The sequence below is a fragment of the Sparus aurata genome, chromosome 12 (genome assembly GCF_900880675.1).
Source record: "Sparus aurata chromosome 12, fSpaAur1.1, whole genome shotgun sequence".
Lineage (NCBI taxonomy): Eukaryota > Metazoa > Chordata > Actinopteri > Spariformes > Sparidae > Sparus > Sparus aurata.
Window position 1 is genome coordinate 2,995,021 of NC_044198.1, and position 22,107 is coordinate 3,017,127.

Genomic DNA, 22,107 nt, shown 5'->3' on the forward strand with positions numbered 1-22,107 from the left:
AGTAGCTCAGTCAACATGTTAATCGAGTAAGAGTAAAAAATTACTTGCTTTTAAAGGTACTTAAGTATCCAAGAGTACAGGCTTTTAAATTTACTTTAAGTAAGAGTAAGAGTAAGAGTAAGAGTAAATTTCTTATTTTTCACATCAATGAATTACTATAAATTTTTCTAAATGAATTTAAGTACCTTTTAACTCTTGTTTCTGAGAATGAACTCTTGAAACCACCTGCACTGATGTGCTTGCTTTTAGAACCACAATGTTATATAAAGCCTGCAGAAACACCTATAAAAACAAAAACAATGAATGGGATCACAGGAGGACAGCAGATGTTGCAGATGCAGATGTTTATCAACAAACATTAAAACTGTAACCAAATGAACCTGCACCGTCCAACTAACTCTCTATCATTTAGCTAAGTTGGGAACTGGAACCCCCTCAAAGACCAATGTTGTCCCCAGACCACTGGTTGAGAATCACTGCTTACAAAAAACCACATCTGATGCAGCCATTGTCGCGGTTTTGTGTTGACAAACGCAGTCGAGAGCGTGGCTACTTTGGTGGTATCCTTATGGGGAGGGATGACGTATTTCCGCTTTTACGTAGATCCCAGTGGAGAGCGTGCACTGTGATAGGTTTCCTTCTTTGACAAACACAGCTTGTGTCCAATAGTATTTTAGAGAAAAAAAAAAGCAGACCTGGAAGTAACGAGTACTTTTCAGCCTTCCTACAAATTAACTTGAGTAAAAGTAAAAATATTTGTCTTGGAAATGTATTCAAGTAAGAGTAATAAGTACCAAAGAAATCTAATACTCAAGTAAAGTACAAATCCTCTGGATATGTACTTAAGTACAGTACTCAAGTAAATTTACTCCGTTACTGTCCACCACTGTACACAGGTCCTTTACTCATCTAAATAAAGAAAACACCCAACATCTGGAAAAATGCCTGTTGTCTTTCTAGACATCTGTTATCCTGGAGGTCAGAGGTCATTGGATCTGTGTGTCTCTGTGCACTCCAACTCAGGCACAAAGTCATTCGATGAAAGCATAATCATTTATATGAACGAATTTAGCGTTTTCTTATCTTCCTGTGCTTAGGTTTAGGTTTAATATATGCTGGTGTTGCCATCCCATGATTTACATCAAGACATTGTTAAAAAAGTATAGGTAGTTCTACATGTATACAATTCACTCCCTACATCCACTCCACATATTCATATACAGGATGACAGAACGATACATACATTGTGTGTATCCATCTAATGGCATATCCTTTTCAGAGTGCCTCATTTGATCTGACCTCACTTTCTTTCTGTGTGCAGGGTAAGCTATCGGACAGCATATCGTAGAGGAGAGAAGACCATGTACCGGAGAAAGTCCCAGTGCTGCCCAGGGTTCTACGAAAATGGAGAGATCTGTGCTCGTGAGTATCTTCTCTCTCACACACACACACACACACACACACACACACACACACACACACACAGGCAAGTGCACACATAAGGCCCAAGGGGTGCTTGAGCCCCTGCCCTTTTGCCTCGTTGTGTGTTTTTTTAATGAATAAATAAATTCTTGTTGTGCATAGGGATGTGAAAAAACGGCGGTGTAAAAACGCCACGGTTATCTACCGTGAGCATTTTGTACGTAATATGGTGTTTTGAGTGTGTTGAGCCTCAAGCTTCTTCTTGGTCTGCTGCGGCTCTGTTCTGTCTCTCACAGAGGAGAGAGAGAGAGAGAGACAGAGAGAAAGAGAGAGAGAGAGAGACAGAGAGAGAGAGACAGAGAGAGAAACAGAGAAAGAAAGAGAGAGAAGCCGCTGCCTCATCGTGAACTTCACCGTGCACGTAGATGAGACGTGACAGTGGAGCGACTTGAACCTTTGTGAGTTATAAACCCATTAACATAACTTCCTTATGGGGGCTAACATGTCGCCGTCCACTTATTCAACGTACTTAAATATGAGTCATATTTCAGAAGAGTGTTCATTTGTGCTTGTTAAGCTAACTGCTTGTTAATGAGAGTTAAGAATAATCTGACAGCTGCCTGTGTGGGCTGTTTATCTTGCCACAAATCTAAAACTTTCTCCAGATATTGAGTTTACTGTGACTTTGCTGTTGTAAACATTGCTGTTCGTACTAACAGTAGCAGCCACAGTCGTCATTTATTGGTTTTGTCACATGTTTAGATGTGTAGCCTGTATTTCTAGTTTGCACTTGCCCTCCAATAAATAGCCTGATGATAAACCAGTGTTTTATTACTTTTCAAGAATTGCAACTTTTTTGCATGTCTTCCAAACCTCAGTATTATGATAATGTGAATAAACTCACGTTGACAATAATTTGTTGACACAAAACAAATGGCAATTGCATATCACTCACAGCTACATGGGATACACAGGTAAGTAGTTAGCTTTCTATGAGTACTTTGTTTATATATTTTACAATAATTAATCTACATATTGTGTTATTAAGGCTTGAAAACATTTTTGTTGCGCACGTACTACCCTTTTCTGTCTTTTACCCCCTGCCCTTCTATAATCATGTGCATGTCCCTGCAAACACACACACACACACACACACACACACACACACTCACACACATACACACACATACACAGACGCACACAGACACACATAGATAATGTGTGTTTAGATAATCAATGTTATTTACTTCACCTTGATTCTAGTGTGCTAAATGGCGTCAGTTAACTTTTGCTTTTCACGTTATTCCAAGCCCCGTGCTACCGTGCGCTAATTATTGGCATGACTTCTACTATGTCCTGTCACTTAAAGAGAAACTGCATTTTTCATAGTAACCAGACACTAATCCTCTTACTCGGAGTGATTGGTATAGTATATCATTAATTCATGAAGATCTAGGTTAGTGACTTTATCAAGTGAATACTATTAACACTGTTATTATTGCTTAGTCAAGTTAGGTAACACTTCTTAAGCCTTCAGAGTATCCCTCAATCTGTAATGCTCCATGCATTATTATGATACTTTCTGACTTACGCCTTCTTCCGACCACCGAAACATCTACCATAATTGTTTCCCCAGTGACTTCCCCTGAAGATTTGTAGATATGGACACCTATGGAACTACTCAAGAATTGGAAATGTCTGTTCACCATTTCTAAAAATTAGCCTGTATCTGATAAGTGGCAGTAGAATCAGCTGGCTGCCGACTATTCCAATTTAGAAAAAATTTAAATCACTGAGTGTAGTTCCTTGGTGCATCATTGTCTGAACATCACAGGATGGCACCTGTAACACACAAGTTGCGAAAAGTAGTTTGCACTGTCCTTCCAAACAAAACTGATCATCTAACATCCCATTCACTATTCAACAGTACACATGGACTATCGTTCGTTGGTGAAAATCTTGCTATTGATTTGGGGAAAATGATATGGCTGGCTAACTATCCTCTGCTTTTGATATGATAACATCAGATTTCTCAGATCTGAGCTTTGCAGACTGGTTTATCTCTAGTTGCTAAGTTGTATCTTAAGTCTTCTGATTTACTAGAATAGTCCACAATGTCTCATCTTTGTTTCAGCTCTTGGTCAAACTCTCAGGTATTGCCAGGGCAACTGAGTGATTCCTTGTGAAAAACATCATTCTTTGATCGCAAAACTTAATGGTCTTCATTAAATTTTCTTTGGCAAGTGATAAGCAAGTTAGCAGTTAGCATTATCCGTTACATATAGTATATCTCCAATACATGGTGTAATTTTATCCTATTTATATAGATACTTAATATATGATTTCAGCTGTCAATGTGTGGCTTACGACAGGTTACAAATGAAAGGATTAACCAGAATAAATGTTTCATATGAGAAATACACTTCTGCAAGTATGATAATGGATGAATTGGAGTGTTAATATATTGCTACAGCATGCTGAGAAAACTGGGAAAATTGGTTCAGCTAACTGTCAATGGTGACTTCTCGGAAAAAACTAAAACAGAAACTGTGTCTTCTACATGTGTTGTTACCCGTACTTCCTCGGTAGCCAGCAGGCAGTGACAGGTGTGAGGCCACAGTTGACAGTGGCGAAAAAAAAACAGCAACTGCTGGTCAGTGACAGTAAAAGAAAGCATTATGTTAACCACAGCCTGCTGATCTGATAGTGGAAATAGTGATTTTTATTACTTTTTTATTTTGAAGTCATATCTGTGTGCTTGGTAGAGATGGTGTCCACCATTTGATTCATGTAGGGACTGTAATAATGTGCCCCGGGAGTTCAAAGGGGAATTTATTTTGGTGTGAAAAGACTCTTGTATAAGCCCGTCACATGCTGCCCACTGAGCCCCGCAACAAAATGTTACAGGAAGGATGATTTGCCAGAGGCATTACCAGATGGGAGTCAGTTGGAAAGGAAGTTGAATTGCACTTAAGTTAAATTCAGTAAATCGTATTGGGATGAACATCGGTTTGCCTGCTTAACATTTTCATTTCAAAAACATACTGTGAAGCCTGTTAATAGAAATAGAATTTTCGGCGGAAGCACTTGCTAATTATCTTTAAGTTAAAAGAGATGTACATTTGTCTAAATATTATTTTAAAACGAAAATCTACTAGGATTATCAACATAATCTGATGAAATAAAAGTGATTTAATAACTGTTTATTTTATTTTTTTGACATTATGTCAAAGATGTGTGTTATGCTTCAGGGAAGAAACTGCTGGTGTGATCTGTGTTTGGCCAACATGTCACCTCTTTTTCCACTCAAACATGCTGATTGCTGCTTGTGTCGCTTTTACACTTAGACAGCCAAAAGTGTACTGTATGTCTGTTTGTTTTCATATTCATATTCCAGCGACCAGCACAAAATGTCTGACAAGTTTGATGTACAAATTATGTATTGGGAGTAAAAATATAGTTATCTTTAATCTGCTGTAAACGTCGTCGTTTTAGCTAGCTTCTTGTGTGTTTCGTAGCTAGCGGTTTCTTAGCCTCATCCTTTTCTTCAAACGTTATTCATTTCATGCCATATTTGAGAGTATAAGCTTTCATCAGGAGTGCTGGAATTGCTACTTTCCCTGTTCAGGCATTGCTGGTATTGACAGTCTCACGGAGTTCACTTGCCATTTGATGAAGTCGGAAATGTAATTTCTCTTTTTCTACTACTTATGACTTACTTCTCGTTTCTCTTTAACTGCATAAAGGTAAAACATGGGTTACTGCCCAAACACTCAGATTATAGAGCTTATTAACACTCATTCTAATAAGAACACACTTATAGCAACTTTAAAGGGTAAATGTATATTTAATTATTATTTTCACCCCTTCAAGGCTGAATTTAACACAGATGTCTTTTTTTATAAAGTCTTTGTGACTTTACTGATCCTGGTCCTCCTTTCTCCTCAATGTACAGCTCATTGTGCAGAGAGCTGTGTTCATGGCCACTGTATGGCCCCAAACACCTGTCAGTGTGAGCCAGGCTGGGGAGGATCCAACTGCTCCAGTGGTAAGTCCTCCAGCTGTTGCTGTCTGTGAGCAGTCATTTCTTTGTGTGTGAGACTCTGGTTTTCTGTAAAAGCATTTCTCTCTGTAGTGTAATGTGTCAGTTGTATTCACTCAATTTGGTCTTGTGCCCCAGCTTAAAACACACAAATCATATGCCTGTTCTCCTGTTTGTTTACTATTATTTGAAATGCATCAGTTGGACAAATAATCACTGCAGGACTAGCGTGCTCATAGCAGAGCAACATAGTAGCTTTTGGCAAATGGATCAGCAGTGGTCAAAGGTCATAGCACATCTCACACTGCCGCAGCTCCCTGCAGCTAGATTTGGTGTGAATACGGCCTAATGCTTGCAGTGACTGTACAGGTAAAGCACTCGATGGTTGAGTTCATGTGTAGAGACCCTGGTGATACTATGAGCAAAGTTTTATGTTGTGTCAAGCCTTCTTAGTGTTTAAAAATTGCTCCTAGCACTCCATTGAAAGTCTTAAAAGTGACGCTTTCATCGTAATTATGCTCTTAAACGAACATTTGACTTGGATACATACACAAAAAGACCGTAGGTTGCATTTTGGGAAGAGTTTCACTTTAAACACACAGCTGGAGCTATGTTGGACTGTTTACGACAAGAATGTCAGAGAAAGTACCCAGTAGCGTGATGACATTTTTTATCTTATTTTTATCTTATTTTATCTTATTTGATTTTGCTGTATTTTATTGCTTTCACTGTTTTTATTGTTTTCAATTGTTTTTATGTATTCTTTTTACTTATTACCTGCTGTAAAGCACTTTGGTACACCGAAAGGATTGTTGTAAAGGGCTGTATAAATAAAGTACATTTACATTTACATTTACAAACTACAGCTTCACTTCTCATCATCAGTGGTACCTCTGGCAGCTTACACTGCTAACCAAAAAAAGAAAGAAAAAAGACTGAACTCGAAAAGGCTACAAACAAAAAGAAGTTCCATAGCACGAGAAGTTAAACGAGAGTCAACATCCAAGTGGTTATTCAATAATGGCAACAACTGATGGAGTGGAAGGACCTGAACACGGATGCCATGTTAGCTGTATCTCTTTTGGACAGGTAATGAGCTGGTTTGTTTTTGTTGGAGAATTGTATTATTACTCTGCATTATGTAGTCAGTGTAGCTAATGTAAGCTTCTTACGTTTCTGTCGTATGTTTTAGCCCAACACTAACGTAAGCAGTTTGTATCTGTCGTTAGCTAGCTAGCTTGCTGAAATAGCAGACTACTGCAGTATGAGACATATACAGGTACTGTGGCTCTAATCCATATAGCAGTGTTCACAAATGCACCGCTACCCTGGGCTGTTTGGTAATTAGCCAGACGAGCTGTATGTGAGAGGCGGATTAAGTCTTGTGTGCTAAATGTGTCAAAGGTCAAATCCACTGTTCAGAGGTCAAAGGACTATACAGATGTGATTATAGTCTGTATTGTATTTGTAAGAAGATGTTGTTAGATGGCATTTATTGATTCATATATACTTTGAACTGGACGTTATACAAATGTGCTGATGTATCCTATTTCTGTGTCCTTTAGTTATGAGAGGGACGCATCAACTTCCAACCTTCTAAGTGTCTGTTCACAGCAGAATCATGCCCTGTTGTTTCTGCAGTCTCTCTGACAGGTGAGTGTAACTTGATGCTGGTAGCAACATGGATCAGACCACTGTTCTTCATGTAATATGTATCTTTGATGGATACATTTCCTATGTGTCCTTTTTTTTTTTTATATCAAGCTGATTTGCTTTATGTGCATTAATATGCTCCTTAGCAGGGATACAATACAAAAACGAACAACATCATTTCATTAGCTGCACCAGTTAAATGCTTCAGATACCTCATAAACACGTTTGGATAACTTTATGTCCTCTAAACTCATTTAGTTTACCATCCTTATTTCGTTATCTGTAATTATTAACATTTTGCAGAGATTATAGAACTCCTTACTCTTTGGCCAAGTACTCCAAGGTGTACAACAAAAAGTCCAGCAAGTAGAGCATCTACACACTACTGTCAAAATGCATCATAAAAATAATGTGAACATGAAACTATGTAAATTCCTATGAAAGTGACATTTTGCGAACTCCCCCCCCCCCCCCAAAAAAAAGGAGAATTGGTAAATATGAAATTACTGTAAATGGCGCAATATGATGTAACAGTGGCTATATCTGGTTGTTTTCTGGAATATTGTCACTGCATAAAATGCATTCAAAGCTGTGGTGTTGTAATGAATTTAAAGTAATTTCAAGATCGTTGAAAAGCTGTATTTACTGTCAGATAAGTAATTGTGCTACTCTTTTCACAGGACAATAATGACCAGAAAAGTAGAGGATAACGACAGCACAGACATCAGCAGCCTAATCTGTTGGTCTAATATGTGTTTATAATCAGTCAAGAAACCTCTGGATGTCCTTCCTATATATAGTTGTTGATGCAAATTTTATTGTATATTATCTAAACGATTAAAGGTATACTCTTTTTGTAGTGTTATTTATTTACATGTATTAAAAAATATATAATAAACAAGCTTCTTACCTTATTCAGTTGTTATTATTAGTGCATCATGCGCATCATCAAGTGTAAGAACTGTAATGGGATGGTTGTTTATGCTGGAAGTGTAAAGAGAAAGGCATTTATCATTTTCAAGACTTTATTCAAACAATTTGGAGATAATGCAGAACAAGGAGTAAATACAGAACAACAAATAAATAGGTGACAGGCAGAGTTCAAGCACTCGATGTGATTGCCCCAAGCGTAGTCCTTGAATTCTGGCCTGTAAAGCAATAGATGAGCATCATTTTATGAAACACAGTCTGACTGTCCTCAGCATAAGGTGAACATATACACTTTCAATGGTCAATAATTCAGACATTCCTGGACAAAACTGTACAGATTCCCCAGTTTATATAAAACATGTTTAAGTACCAGCCCTTTATCATTCAATACATTTTTCTACTTGCTGTGTTTATTGTTATGCACCAAAACACAAATTCAAATGGTGAAAAACTACCTGGCGAAAAATGTGATTCTGATTTTAGCACTGTGACACTGTGTGTCCAAGTTACATGCCTGGTCAGTATACTGTACAAACACAAATAATTAGGTGGTGTTTATCAGGAAAAAACAAGCACAAGTCAACGATGCTGTCATCTTGGAACCTCTACCGTGCAAGTCGAATACAATATTCACATTTGTCTGTGAATCACTTAAGGAAGCAAAAAAAAAAACCTGTAGCAGGCCCACCAATAATCTTGATGTTTTTGCTTTGCAATATCTAATGTTACTATAGCCAGCTGCTGCTAGCTAACCAGCAATGAGTTACAACTTCAAAATACACTTTTATTTATTTAAATTATGCCGCATGCCAATTGGGAAAACACACTCTGAAGCATATTATTTTACTTTTCACTGGGGCCTTAAGATTCCAACTCATGAGGAACCAGAAAAAACTAGTGAATGTCTGTTCCCGAGCCATCAGGATGAGGTGGCCAGAGCTGAGCAAGATAAAGTCTTTAGTCTGTGGTGAGGGCATGTATGTGCGTTCAGGCAAAACAATTAGCCTATATTTATTTTGATGGGGGCGATAAAGGACCTGGATAATGGATGGGGGCACTGGCCCAACAAAGGTTGAGAACCAATGGTTGAAAGACTAAGGCTATGCTGCAGTTGCTCTGCTGGCTAGAGTAAGATTAACTGAAGACAACACAGCTAAGCTCATAGTTTAATGTCAAAACGAGGGTGTTTTATTTTGAAGTGCCTCCACAGGTTGTAATCCTTCGCAATGGAGGTGCACTCATTGCAGAGCACACACATTGGCTTTTCCTCAGCAGTTTTGATGTACACTTATTTCTCAGTCTAGTGGCTGTTGAATTTCCAGTGACATTAGTCTTTGACAATAGGGCCATGCGCAAAGGTGGTCATTCATAATCAACCATGCACATATTTGATTTGATTGGGTGTTGCTTCCAGCAAACAAGCATAGATGTTCACTGGTGGGTTTAAGGATTTATCGTGGCAAAATGTCCATTAATGCCCTCATATAGCAGCGACCACAGGCATGCAATTTTCTGCACCAGCAGATCATAACATGTTTGTGTTTTCATGCTGTATAAATGGCCACTTTAGGGTTCTTGTGCCATCATAATTCCTTATTATAGGCTGTAGCTCAGGAGGTTGAGCGGGTTGTCTAGTAATCAGAAGATCACTGGTTCAAATCCAGGCTTCTCTTAACTGCATGTTGAAGTGTCCTTGAGCAAGATATTGAACCCCAAATTGCCCCTGATGAGCAGTTGGCACCTTCCATGGCAGCCTCTGCAATCAGTATATGAATGTGTGGGTTAATCTGACAAGTGTTGTAAAGCGGCTTTGAGCAGTCAGTAGACTGGAAAAGAGCTATAGAATAGAAATAGTCCATCTTTGGACTGTGGTTTTGTGTGCATTCACTTTTTTCATTGTACTGTGTGCCATAAAAAAGTTCTATCAATACTAAGATACTTAGTTCTATTTACAAGGTGTGGGTGCCAACTTGGTAAGTTTTTCATCTTTAGAAAAAACTGTATAGGCAGTCACATGCCAGTGTTCATGAAAAAAGTAGTGTCTTTCTGGACGAGCAAATTAAGTTATATAGGGTTAGCATTTAACCACCTTTCATTCACTGGGATATTAAAGAAATATTACTGAAGAGTACAAAGAGCCACCTAAACAGGTCAGTGGGCCTTAACAACATGTCTGAGAGCCAAGAACGGGACATGTGGGAAGGTTGTGTTCAAGAGAAAGCAAAGAATATGGAAGGGAAAATTATGTGGTAGGGAGTGACCTGGAGCAGTGGAGCTTGTGATTTAGTACACATGATAACACAAGATGCCCACTGTAGGTGTCTGCAATTTCAGCTACAATACTGGAACAATAACATGTACTGTACAGTATCTGACACAGATCCTCTTTTTTGTGTTTTAATCAGTATACCTACAGTAGATTACTTTGTCATGGTTTTGAAAACTAAAAATCATGAATGTGGGAAAAAAGAAAAAGACACCACAGAATGCATCCTTTTGCTGCCCCCTAAACATACATTAAGCCTTTCTCAAACCCAAGGATGCAAAGAACAGACTTGTGTTCTTGGAAGAATGATCTTGCAACTCACAAACACAGAATGCTGTTAACAGTTTTAGAAAATGTGTTCCTGCTAGTATTACGTAATATGAGGCCATTGTCAGAGCTTAATAATGTATCATGTTTAGTTATCATATGCAATCATTTAAGGTAAAATCAGTTAATGTGATAACAAATGTAAACCAATAATGTAATGAATGTCTATAAAAAAAACAGTCTGCTTTGATACGGTTTGTTATTTTGAACATAACATTAGGGTTACATTACATAATACTAAACACATCTAGGCGAAATATTCATGTCAAAAACAATAAGCAAATGATAACTAATAATCCATTTGAACTAATAACTAGTACAATTTCAATTGATGATGATAAACAAAGGTGGAGGGCACAATATCCTACTCCATTAAATTTTTGGGGCAATTATTCTACTATTCATGTATTCTATATTTGTCTGCATACATTGATTACTAGTTTCTCCCCTTCTTGCATTGTGAAAATGATTGTCTTGTAGAATGTTTGTGACAAACTGAATGGTAAAGTTTTTTCTTCATGTGTTGAGGAAAATTCTCCTCCTACTTAACTTAAATAAACTCCTGAAAAATTCTCTTGGATTAGTTGGAAAATGTAATGCCACAATACTCAGTATGGCTGTTTTTCTAACTTTTTAAAGACAGCTGGACAACCAGAAACAAATGATGATTTTATAGAATATGATGTATTGCGGATTAAGCTAGCCAACAATATGTGCAGTAGTTGAAATGAGCTCAACGTTAAATATCTACTGCAGTAAAATGAATACAAAAATGCAGCGGTAGTATTAATCCAAAGAAGAAGATATAAAATTCTGCCCTTGCTGAGGTCGTCTACTGCAGTGGTCTGTGTGACTGTGGACAGCAGTATTGTTTCATCAGAGAATTGCACCATATTGGCTTTTACGAGTAAACTTGTTACTGTTTTTTTATTCCACACAAACAACGCCTCCTTGTATCATTTCAATGCCAGCAACAGTTCTTGAATAATGCCCCCCCCCCCCCCCCGGCACTGTGGAGCTTCCTAACATTGAAGAAGTTTGGGAAACATTTATGATTCCCCATTAATATTTATAAAACTGTTGATTTCTTGTATAAAAATGTCTCAGAAGTACATTTGGTCTGGAAATTACATTTGAAACTTTTAAAAACTTCTTGTTTTGGCCTCTTGTTCATAGCTTTTTTTCACATCTTGCTTGAATGTGAAGACTAAATAGCCCACATTCATATTATAAACAGCACACAATAAGTATTTGTTGTCTATATGAAAGCTGTAGTCTGTAACTATGTTTTGGTTATATTTGCTAAAATTGTCATTATGATCTGACAGTAGAATAAGATACAGGTCAGCTGTGTAAAAATCCACTTTCTGTGGCTCCACCCAGTGGCCCTAATTTGACTTGCAAGAATCCACCGCTCCCAAATCAGCACAACCAATCAGAGCAAAGGGGAGTGTCCGAGAAGTCTCAATCATGCTTGTGCATGCTGCGGGCAGTCCTCCTCCCCTGTGCAGCATACTGAGCTGTGCCCCTCCCCCGCACAGGCGCAGCGCCTGCTCTTACCTGGTCAGATACTTTCAAGCTCAAGCTTATCCTGCGAACAATGGCGGTAGGCAGCAGAGCAGAAAAATGCCCCACCATTGCCCTCATCAAAGAGAGGGAATAAGAAGACTGACGGAGAAAGCAGTGTAAAAAGAAAGTGTTACCTGGTAACTTCATCTACCACGATGTGAGGAATATTGTTTGTTATTCGGGTTACTACAGTGACTGGGCATGAGGCACTCGTCATTGTAATTTAGTTGTATTGGTCAGAAATAGAACAAACTAATTATGTCGTCTTGGTTATCTGGCATCCTCTGTTACCGTGGTTACAAGCCTGCTCGTGCACAGCAGGCTCCTCTGTGGGAGGGGCTTTGAAGGCAGGGCTGCATCACAGTAGAGAGGAAGAAGGAGGGACCTGGGAGCTGTATCATTTAAATATTCTGGCTAAGTCCACTTTTTTTCTCTTAACTCCAGACTGCAGCTTTAACATTTAGAGCCTGTAAAATATTTGATGACACAAAAACTTGTGGGAAGTAGGATGTGAGGATTAAGATGTGAAGCCATGACAGTATAAATATCTGACAGATAAATAATGAGCACTATTGTCTTGTATTGTTTCCTTTGTTTTTGACTTTTAATGTATTCCATTTATTGATGTAGTTACCAGTGTTACCAACCAATGCCTCCTTGGTAAAATGGGAATGTGAACAACATTTCAGGGAATTTTGACCCTTCTTGAGAAGATGCAAACTGGTTTATTGGGACAGTACTTGGGCTACAAGAGATAAGATTTCACAAGGACACAAGAAAAGATGAGGACACATATTGAGAATAGCCTATTGTATTCAGGCTAATAGATACATGAACAGATTTTTTCCCTTTATTTCCCTTTTTTATTCAGGGTTGGTTCACTGAGAGTCCATTTCCAGGAACACCCTGATCACATTCACACAGTTAGACATTCACCTCCTAGTGCCTTTCACTTGCGTCACCCAAATGTATCTGGCTGGTCCCGGGATTTGAACTGGCAATCCTCTGATCACAAGTTCGATAACCTCTAAACCACCACTTCCCAAATTCGCCAAGTAAAAAACAGTCCCATTTGTTTATCATTCAGTAAAAACAAGCATGTCAGGTGTAGGGTTTTTCTGTATATTCTATACACATCTAAAAACCCAATGTTGCTGTGTGCAGATACTGCTTCAGGGTGAGATAGTTTAATTGTAATAAGTCAGTACCACTCTGGAGGAGGACATGCATTCCTGATCAACAGGGAAAGCTGGAGGAATCCTACACATGTTTTTTCTCCATGGTAATCCTGTGTGAAAGAGGTTTTTGGTTCCCATGTGTGCACCACAAAATAGATGAAAAACATCCGCTCCCAATCCCTCCCCAGTATAGCCAGTCAGAGCTAAGCCAACATGCAACAACTGGCTGCTCAAGTTACTTACTCAAGGATTTGTCTAAACTGTTCCTCCTGAAATCTGTCTTGGTGTGAGGTGTAAAGAAGTTTTTTTTTCTCTTTTTTTTTCTGACATTTTTGTTACTTGTGTATAATTGTGTGCTGGATACAAATGAAGATAGATGTAAATTTGCTAGTATCTAGATTTGTTTACTGCGGTTGATAATTGCACATTAACTCTGTAGGGACTCTTTCTAGGATAAACATGTTGTAGAATAAAAACAGGGATCCTGCCTGACACTGCGAGTAATTAAGCCTTGTGACCAAACCCTGGCACAGCAAAGTCTTCTTTGTTCATGGCCATCTTGAATAAGCTGATGAAAGAGAACAGTCTGTTCTCCAACAAGCAAACGAGGAGCCCCAAGCTCCTGGGGTTTGACCTTTCTTCAATCTAGGCCAGGTTTCACAAAGCTACCAGGATGGCATATTTGAATGCGTGAGGATTTCAGATGTGCATTTTAGTATCACTAATCTCCTCGTCCTCTTTTTCCCCCCATCCCTCTTGTCCCAGTACTCAACACTGTTTGTCACACAGGGCCAGACTGCCTGAGGAAATAGAAGTTTGCACTTTTTATCAGGCCAGAGTGAGGCAGGAATAAAAGGGGCCTGTGTATCACTTGAGCACATTCAGAATGAATGAGGCATGCTTGGAGATGCCTGTGTTTTTACTGCATGCAAGGCTCAGAACAACTAAGCTTTTTAGCAGAGAGAGAAGTGGAGCATGTGCTCAAATGCCTTGCCCAGAGCACCTCAGGCCATGTCCACATGTACCAAAATTGTCTTTTTTTTCCCCATTTTCCTTGGCATCGTTTCAAGAATATTTGCATCCATACAGATCCATTGTAAACGACTCAACACACCGGAGTTCCTATTCCAGCCTATGGGTGGCGCTTGAAATTCCTAAAAACGGAGAAGAAGAGACAGAGCATGCACATAAAGCTTGCGCTTCGTATACAAACAGACAGTAGAAGGAGAAACCAAACAAAACAAGAAGAGGACGAAAATGGCTAATCGGTTGTCCATAATCCTTTTTCGCTCAGCGTAGTGGCAGAGGAACCCTAGTAACCCTAATAGGCTCAATATCTTCTGCTGCCCCAAGCATGTAGTCCGCCGCCATTGTTGTTGTTGTTGTTGTTGTTATGAGACATCGCGGGTTAAGAAGTTGAAGACTAGCGGACGAGGGGTGGGGAGATGGTGTCATCGATACACTGTCCACACGAGAACGCAAAGGCACAATTTTGAATTTTTCCACACTGAGACCAGGTTTAAAAAAAGTGCGTTTACAGGATCCATGTGGACGATCGGCCAAAACGATGCAAAACATGTGCGTTTACACAAAAAAGTGTTTCCATGCGGATGGCCCCTCAGAGACTATCACCAGGGTCACGTGATGGCAGCAAGGTGAGCGGCATTTCTTGACCAGAGCTCTGTGCCACTCGGCTCTTATTATTAGCTTATCCTGTTAACAGCTGGGTGCTAGAAGTCACTCTTGGCATGAACATTGCAGGCTATGTCCTTAGAAAACTTTTGGCCACAGAACCAGAGGAATTAAAGACAAAAGAGATGCCCCGACTCAGCCCGGCAAGGATACACAAGATGGCGACCAGGCCGGGGCCGAGGTCTCCGACGGACTTGACCCTGCTTTCGCTAAAGCCCTTAACCTGATGACTGCTAATATTATAAAAGTAATCGATGAAAAACTCAGTCCCCTGGCCGAAACTATTCAGGGATTCAGGGATATTCTACGCCATGCTCTTCCCGGCTACTCTGCAGGTAACCCATGGAGGCTCCAAAAAGTGGTTCGTCACCCCGGAGCAGGTACGCGACTACATGGACCACCCGGATGAGAGCCTTCCAGAGCCTGGATCGTATGCACAGGTTGTTTCATCTGGGACACTTTCTTTTCTACAATTTCTTTTCTTTACTACAGCATCGGTTGTTTTTTCCACCCATGCTGGTAAGCCCTACATAGATTTGTAGACACCACTTAAATGACTTTGAACATTTCTAGCTGAGTGGCGCGGTCGCTCGAGATGTGTTTATCACGTCATGTTATGTTATTTCGATTACTCCTGTGGGGAGGATCTCCTCAATTTTCTGACAATATTGTACTTTTTACACTGCCTGTTCGCTTTCTGTTTTGAGCCTGAAAGTTGTCTGTATGGTGAAAAGTCCCTGTATACTTGGGGAAAGACCCTTTGTCTGTTTTTGTTTCTTAGGCAGTTATTGTTAAGCCTGTTCAGTGCAAGTTATTTGTTATGCTCAGTACATAATGCATGAGACTTGAGTTGAGTAGTAGTGCAGCATTTTCCATCCCCCTGGTGTTTATTTTTGAAGAGGTTGGGGGTTTGTTATGGGTCTAATCTGGCTATCCTGCTACTATAGCCAGTAAGTTGTTTGATGGCTAACTTAAATATCATTAAGATTTGCTATTGGAATATCAGGGGTCTTCAAAAGCCTGCTAAGAGGGGGGCTGTACTGTCATTTTTTAAAAAAGAGGATGTTTCCATTGCTCTCCTCCAGGAGACTCACTTGGAGGATAAAGACCATGTCGGACTGCAAAGGAACTGGGTGGGGCAGGTTTCTGCAACATCATATTCATCCTTTGGCCATTTTAATCAGTAAAAGTATTGCATTTAAGTCCCTCAATTGTGTAAAAGACAGCCACGGCCACTATGTAATTGTTAAGGGAATACTTTCAGGCAAGGAGATAACATTTATGAATCTATACTGTCCCCCTGGTTACTCCCATGATTTTCTCTCTAAGGCTTTTGCAGTGTTTACTAAGCTGGTTTCTGGGGACTCCTTTGTGGGAAGAGATTTTAATTGCCACCTCAATCCCTCTCTTGATAAACTTCCCCCTGGCAGTCACCCCTCAAGGCAAGCTAGGGTCCTCACTTCGATATGTCAGGATATTGGGTACTCAGATGTGTGGAGGGAGCTCAATCCCACTGATTCAGAGTTTACCTTTTTTTCTGCCCCTCACAAAAGCTATACCAGAATTGATTACATCTTCATCCCTTCTTCAAAAATGTTTTTGGCTCTGTCGTGCACCATAGGCAGTATTATTTTATCTGACCACGCCCCCTTGTATTTAGTTTACTCTCTCTGTGAGGACAGAGCATTGTCAAGACGCTGGAGATTTCATTCATCTCTTCTTAAAGATGACAATTTTTAACTCCTACTTTGTGTCAGAATTCAAAACGTTTTACTCAATTAACTTACCATCTACAGATAACCCCTCTCTCCCCTGGGAGACCTCCATCCATCCATCCATCCATTTTCGTCCGCTTATCCGAGGCCGGGTTGCGGGGGCAACTGCCTGAGCAGGGACACCCAGACTTCCCTCTCCCCAGACACTGCTTCCAGCTCTTCCGGGAGGATCCCAAGGCGTTCCCAGGCCAGCTGAGTGACATAGTCACACCAGCGTGTCCTGGGTCTTCCTCGGGGTCTCCTCCCGGCGGGACATGCCAGGAACACCTCCCGAGGGAGGTGTCCCGGGGGCATCCGAAACAGATGCCCGAGCCACCTCAGCTGGCTCCTCTCGATGTGGAGGAGCAGCGGCTCTACTCCGAGCTCCTCCCGGGTGACAGAGCTCTTCACCCTATCTCTAAGGGAGCGCCCTGCCACCCTGCGGAGGAAACTCATTTCAGCCACTTGTATCCGGGATCTTATTCTTTCAGTCATGACCCAAAGTTCATGGCCGTAGCCGGAGGGTGTGTTCCAACTATCGGGGGATCACGCTCCTCAGCCTCCCTGGGAAAGTCTATTCCAGGGTACTGGAGAGGAGAATTCAGCCAATAGTCGAACCTCGGATCCAGGAGGAACAATGCGGTTTTTGTCCTGGCCGTGGAACACTGGACCAGCTCTATACCCTCCGCAGGGTGCTTGAGGGTTCATGGGAGTTTGCCCAACCAGTCCACATGTATTTTGTGGACTTGGAGAAAGCATTCGACCGTGTCCCTCGTGGCATTCTGTGGAGGGTGCTCTGGGAGTACGGGGTCGGAGGCCCTCTGTTAAGGGCTGTACGGTCCTTGTACGAACGGAGCAGGAGCTTGGTTCGCATTGCTGGCAGTAAGTCAGACCTGTTCCCAGTGCATGTTGGACTCCGGCAGGGCTGCCCTTTGTCACCGGTTCTGTTCATTATTTTTATGGACAGAATTTCTAGGCGCAGCCACGGGCCGGAGGGGATCTGGTTCGGGAGCCACTGGATCTCATCTCTGCTCTGATGATGTGGTCTTGTTGGCTCCTTTGAGCTGGGACCTCCAGCATGTCCTGGGGTGGTTTGCAGCCGAGTGTGAAGCCGCTGGGATGAGAATCAGCACCTCCAAATCCGAGGCCATGGTTCTCGACCGGAAAAAGGTGGCTTGCTCCCTCCAGGTTGGGGGAGAGTTCCTGCCTCAAGTGGAGGAGTTTAAGTATCTTGGGGTCTTGTTCCCTGGGAGACCTGTAAAATCTATTCCCGGGTACTGATTTAGTCTTTTGTTGCTTCTAAAAGACATCGGAAGAGCGAACAGTGTAAAAATCTTGAAACTAGACTAGCCGACTTGAAGAAACACCATATATCAAGCCCAAGTCCTGACTTGCTCAAGGAACTGACGGCTACTCGTACAGCACTGAACAGTCTTCTGATCCAAGACTCAGAGCACTCCCTGAAATTCACCATAGAAGCTGTATGAGTTTGGGGATAAACCCAACAAATATCTTGCCAATCTTGTTAAAAAGAGGGTACATTCTCAGACTATTGTTTCTATTACAAACTCCAATGGTGTTAGAGCGTTCGATACTAAGACTATCAATGAGGAATTTGCATTATTTTATTCTAATTTGTATAAGTCTGAAAAGCCTGATAATGCCCTAGCCCTCATGCATCTGTCTTTTTTTTCAAATTTGAAACTCCCCAGAGCTACAGAGGCTCAAAAACTACAGTTAAACACCCCGATTACGAGAGAGGAGGCTCTGCTTGCCTTGAAATCCATGCCATCCGGGAAGGCCCCAGGGCCAGATGGATTTGGGTGTGAGTTCTTTAGGGAGTTCAGTGGTATTCTCCTAGATCCCCTGCTGAATATGCTTAACCATTCATTTGAAAGTGGAATCTTGCCCCAGTCACTTAGAGAGGCCAATATTTCTCTTATCCTTAAAAAAGGAAAATGCCCAGACAATTGTGCATCCTATAGGCCAAAAGCCCTACTTAATTTGGATCAAAAGCTGCTCTCCAAAATATTAGCCATGCGTTTAGAAAAGGTGTTACCCTATAGTATAAAGGAGGACCAAACCGGCTTCATCAAGGGTCGGAACTCCTGTGATAACATGAGAAGGCTCCTTAATATCATTCAGCTGTCCCAGAGCTAAAAGGACCCTGTCCTTGTGCTTTCTCTTGATGCTGAGAAGGCCTTTGACTGCGTTGAGTGGTCATTTCTGTTCTTTTTTAAATTTGACCTGGGTGACAATTTTATAAATTGGGTTAAGGTTCTGTATAACACTCCGACGGCAGCAGTTTTGACTAATGGGCTTAGATCTAACAACTTTCCTCTCCACCGTGGGAACAGACAGGGCGACCCCCTCATTCCTTTGCTCTTTGACATTGCTATAGAGCCGCTGGCCCAAGCAATAAGGCAGGATGCTCTAATCTCTGGTATTTTCATTGGGGAAAAGGAACATAAAATTACTTTATATGCTGACGATGTGCTGATACATCTTTCGCGTCCTCAGACCTCTATTCCTCGTTTGATTAAAGTTATATCATCATTTGGCATTTGCTCTGGGTACAAAATAAATTTTGCAAAGTCTGAGGCGATGCCACTGGGGTCATTAACATGTGTTCCAGATATGGCAGAGTCCTTATATATATATATATATATATATATATATATATATATATATATATATATATATATATATATATATATATATATATATATATACAGATTCATTGTTTTGAATCTGTTTGTTTGAAATAAAGGTGTCTATGACTGGAAAAAATCTTAAAAACAAAAAAAAAGAAAAAGAAACTGCCCAAGCCCAGCACAGTGGAGAAGTTGTTGTTTTTAAATGAATACAATTTCCTCATTGTATGCGTTTGTTTGTATGTTTTGTCCCGAGTAACACATTCACATCACAACCCTCTCCCCAATTTGTTTCAACTTTCCCCTCTGTCATCATTATATCAGAAAAACAGACACTATATTAATGAGTATATTATTTGTTTATTTGCATTATCATTTAAGCACAATTCAATTCAAAGCTTCAAGCCCTGGTGTCATTATAGTCACTCTGCCTGTTTTACATTAATTGTCCACTTGATGGCACAGTAGAGCAAATGAAGCACCATGAAGCTTTGGCCCATGTGTGAACCAATTGGATGGAAAGCTTCAATGCTTCATGAAGCTTCATCTCGCCATCACTAATGTTAAGTTAAATAAGTTTATTGGTTTAATTCAGTTTATGTGCAATTAAGTAACTTTTACAGATTCATTGTTTTGTTGCTTTTGTTTGATACTCACCATGTGGTCCATTGGCAAAAGGAGGAAAGGGTCATTACTTCCTGCTTTTATAACCTGGATGACATCATCAGTGAGGTCATCGGGGGGTACCATCTAGGGGGGGATGCAGATTGTGTGGGAGTGTGAAATGTGCATAGTTTGATATTATGCGATATATTTGTGCACAGATGTTTGTGTGATAAAGACTTATGTGAATTCCCATTGTGTGATGAAATGAAGATTAATATGGATGCTTACCGGTTTTTCGAAGAAAAAGGAGGCTTCCCTGCTGCTTGGGTGAGTCCAGGTGGATTCCTGTCTTTGGCTCCCAGCATGCAGGGGAAGTCAGACGAGTGTTGGGTGTCAAAGAGAGAGGACACCAGGTGTGCAGGAGAGTGCACAGTGTGTCTCACCGCAACATTGAGTTGAGTTATTTTCAGTTAAACTCAGTTAACTGTTATTTCTTTGATACTTTTTGTAAATATCTTTTTTTTGTTTGGTTCACTGTGCATTTTGGTGGCAGTCTTTGTAAAAATATTTTGATACTTGAACCCTGCTTTCAGAGTCTGCCTCCTACACTCCGTTCACTCAGGCCAGCCCTACCACAAGGTGCATGATAGAAAATGGGTTGTATTTAGACTCTGAATTTGTCAGTTTGTATGGGTGTAATAAATTGAACTGATGTGACTTGGAGCATTTCTATTAAACGATGGCACTCGTCCTCACTGGATGGACAGTTGTGTTTTGTGGCTGATGGTCCCTGTGCCCCACCATTTCACAATAATCTCTAGCATCAACCACTTTGACTGCACATGAGAAAATGCACTGATATTAAACTGAGGTGGAGGAGTGCTGCTGCACCTCCCTCTGTCTCGATTTCTACCTTAACATACACATTTGCACAAGAGGAACAGTGGATGCACTTGACCATTTAAAACTCCTAACTCGCAAGAGAATTGGTTAGTATTTAATGTTATTGTTCTGCGTTCTTCTACACATTAAAAAGGTCACACTTACACACAGTCCAAATTAACACAGTGAAATACACTACTCACAATAAGTTAGGGATATTGTGAGAGACTCAGTGGATTTCATACATATGGCGTTTGTTTCACTTCAGAGAGTTTTGGGATAGGGAGGCAATTGTATTGGGGTGATAGACACACCTCATTTTGTGTTTTCCACATAATGGTCTCACTGTGTACAGTGTGCCTTACATATTGGGGCGAATACCAAAAAACTAAAAGACAACCCTTTTCAATGTGGCATCAATTTCAACATTCTGTGGGTATAAAAAGCTGGTATTGTCAGTAAGTCATTCCAAGTTCATCATTCAAACAGCCATGAACACACGACGTCACTTAACGGACGAGCAGTGCCACCTGGCCATAGCGCGCCTTCGGGTCGATGGCAGGCTGTCAGATGTTGCTCGTGAACTTGGTGTGTCTCAAAGTGTCATCAGCAGACTTGCATCAAGACACAGAACTACTGGCAGAGTTCGTGACAGACCCAGGAGTGGAGCCCCACGAGTGACAGACCGCAACGATGACAAGTACCTAAGGACCTATGCACTCAGACATCGTTATGCAACTGCCACACAGCTGCAGGCCCAGTTACGAGATGTGAGGGGTACTAGGGTTTCCAGACAAACCATTCGAAACCGACTCCACCGCTTTGGCTTGAATACCAGACGACCGTTGCAGGTGACTCCACTGACACCAAGACACCGCCGTGAATGTTTGCAGTGGGCACAAGACCATGTAACCTGGACAATGCAGCAGTGGTCTACCGTCCTGTTCACTGATGAGTGTCGGGTCACCTTGCACAGAAATGATGGACGTCAGCGTTGCTGGAGAAGGCGAGGTGAGCGATATGCCAAGGTCAACATGGTCCCAGGGTTCTCTTTGGTGGAGGAGGTGCAACAGTCTGGGCAGGCATCACCAGTCAGCGCAAAACAGATTTGGTTATTGTAGATGGCTCAGTC

General features: G+C 40.9%; 1 protein-coding gene across 4 annotated transcripts in view; it reads left to right on the plus strand.

The window, feature by feature from the left end:
- The window catches only part of megf10 (multiple EGF-like-domains 10), a 98,447-nt gene that overhangs the window by 24,369 nt on the left and 51,971 nt on the right, over positions 1-22,107 (plus strand). For all 4 annotated transcript variants that reach the window (XM_030436712.1, XM_030436711.1, XM_030436713.1 and 1 more), the window contains exons 4-5: positions 1,322-1,422; positions 5,378-5,470. In XM_030436712.1, coding sequence (XP_030292572.1) covers positions 1,322-1,422; positions 5,378-5,470 — 194 coding nt within the window. The remainder of the gene's footprint in view (positions 1-1,321; positions 1,423-5,377; positions 5,471-22,107) is intronic.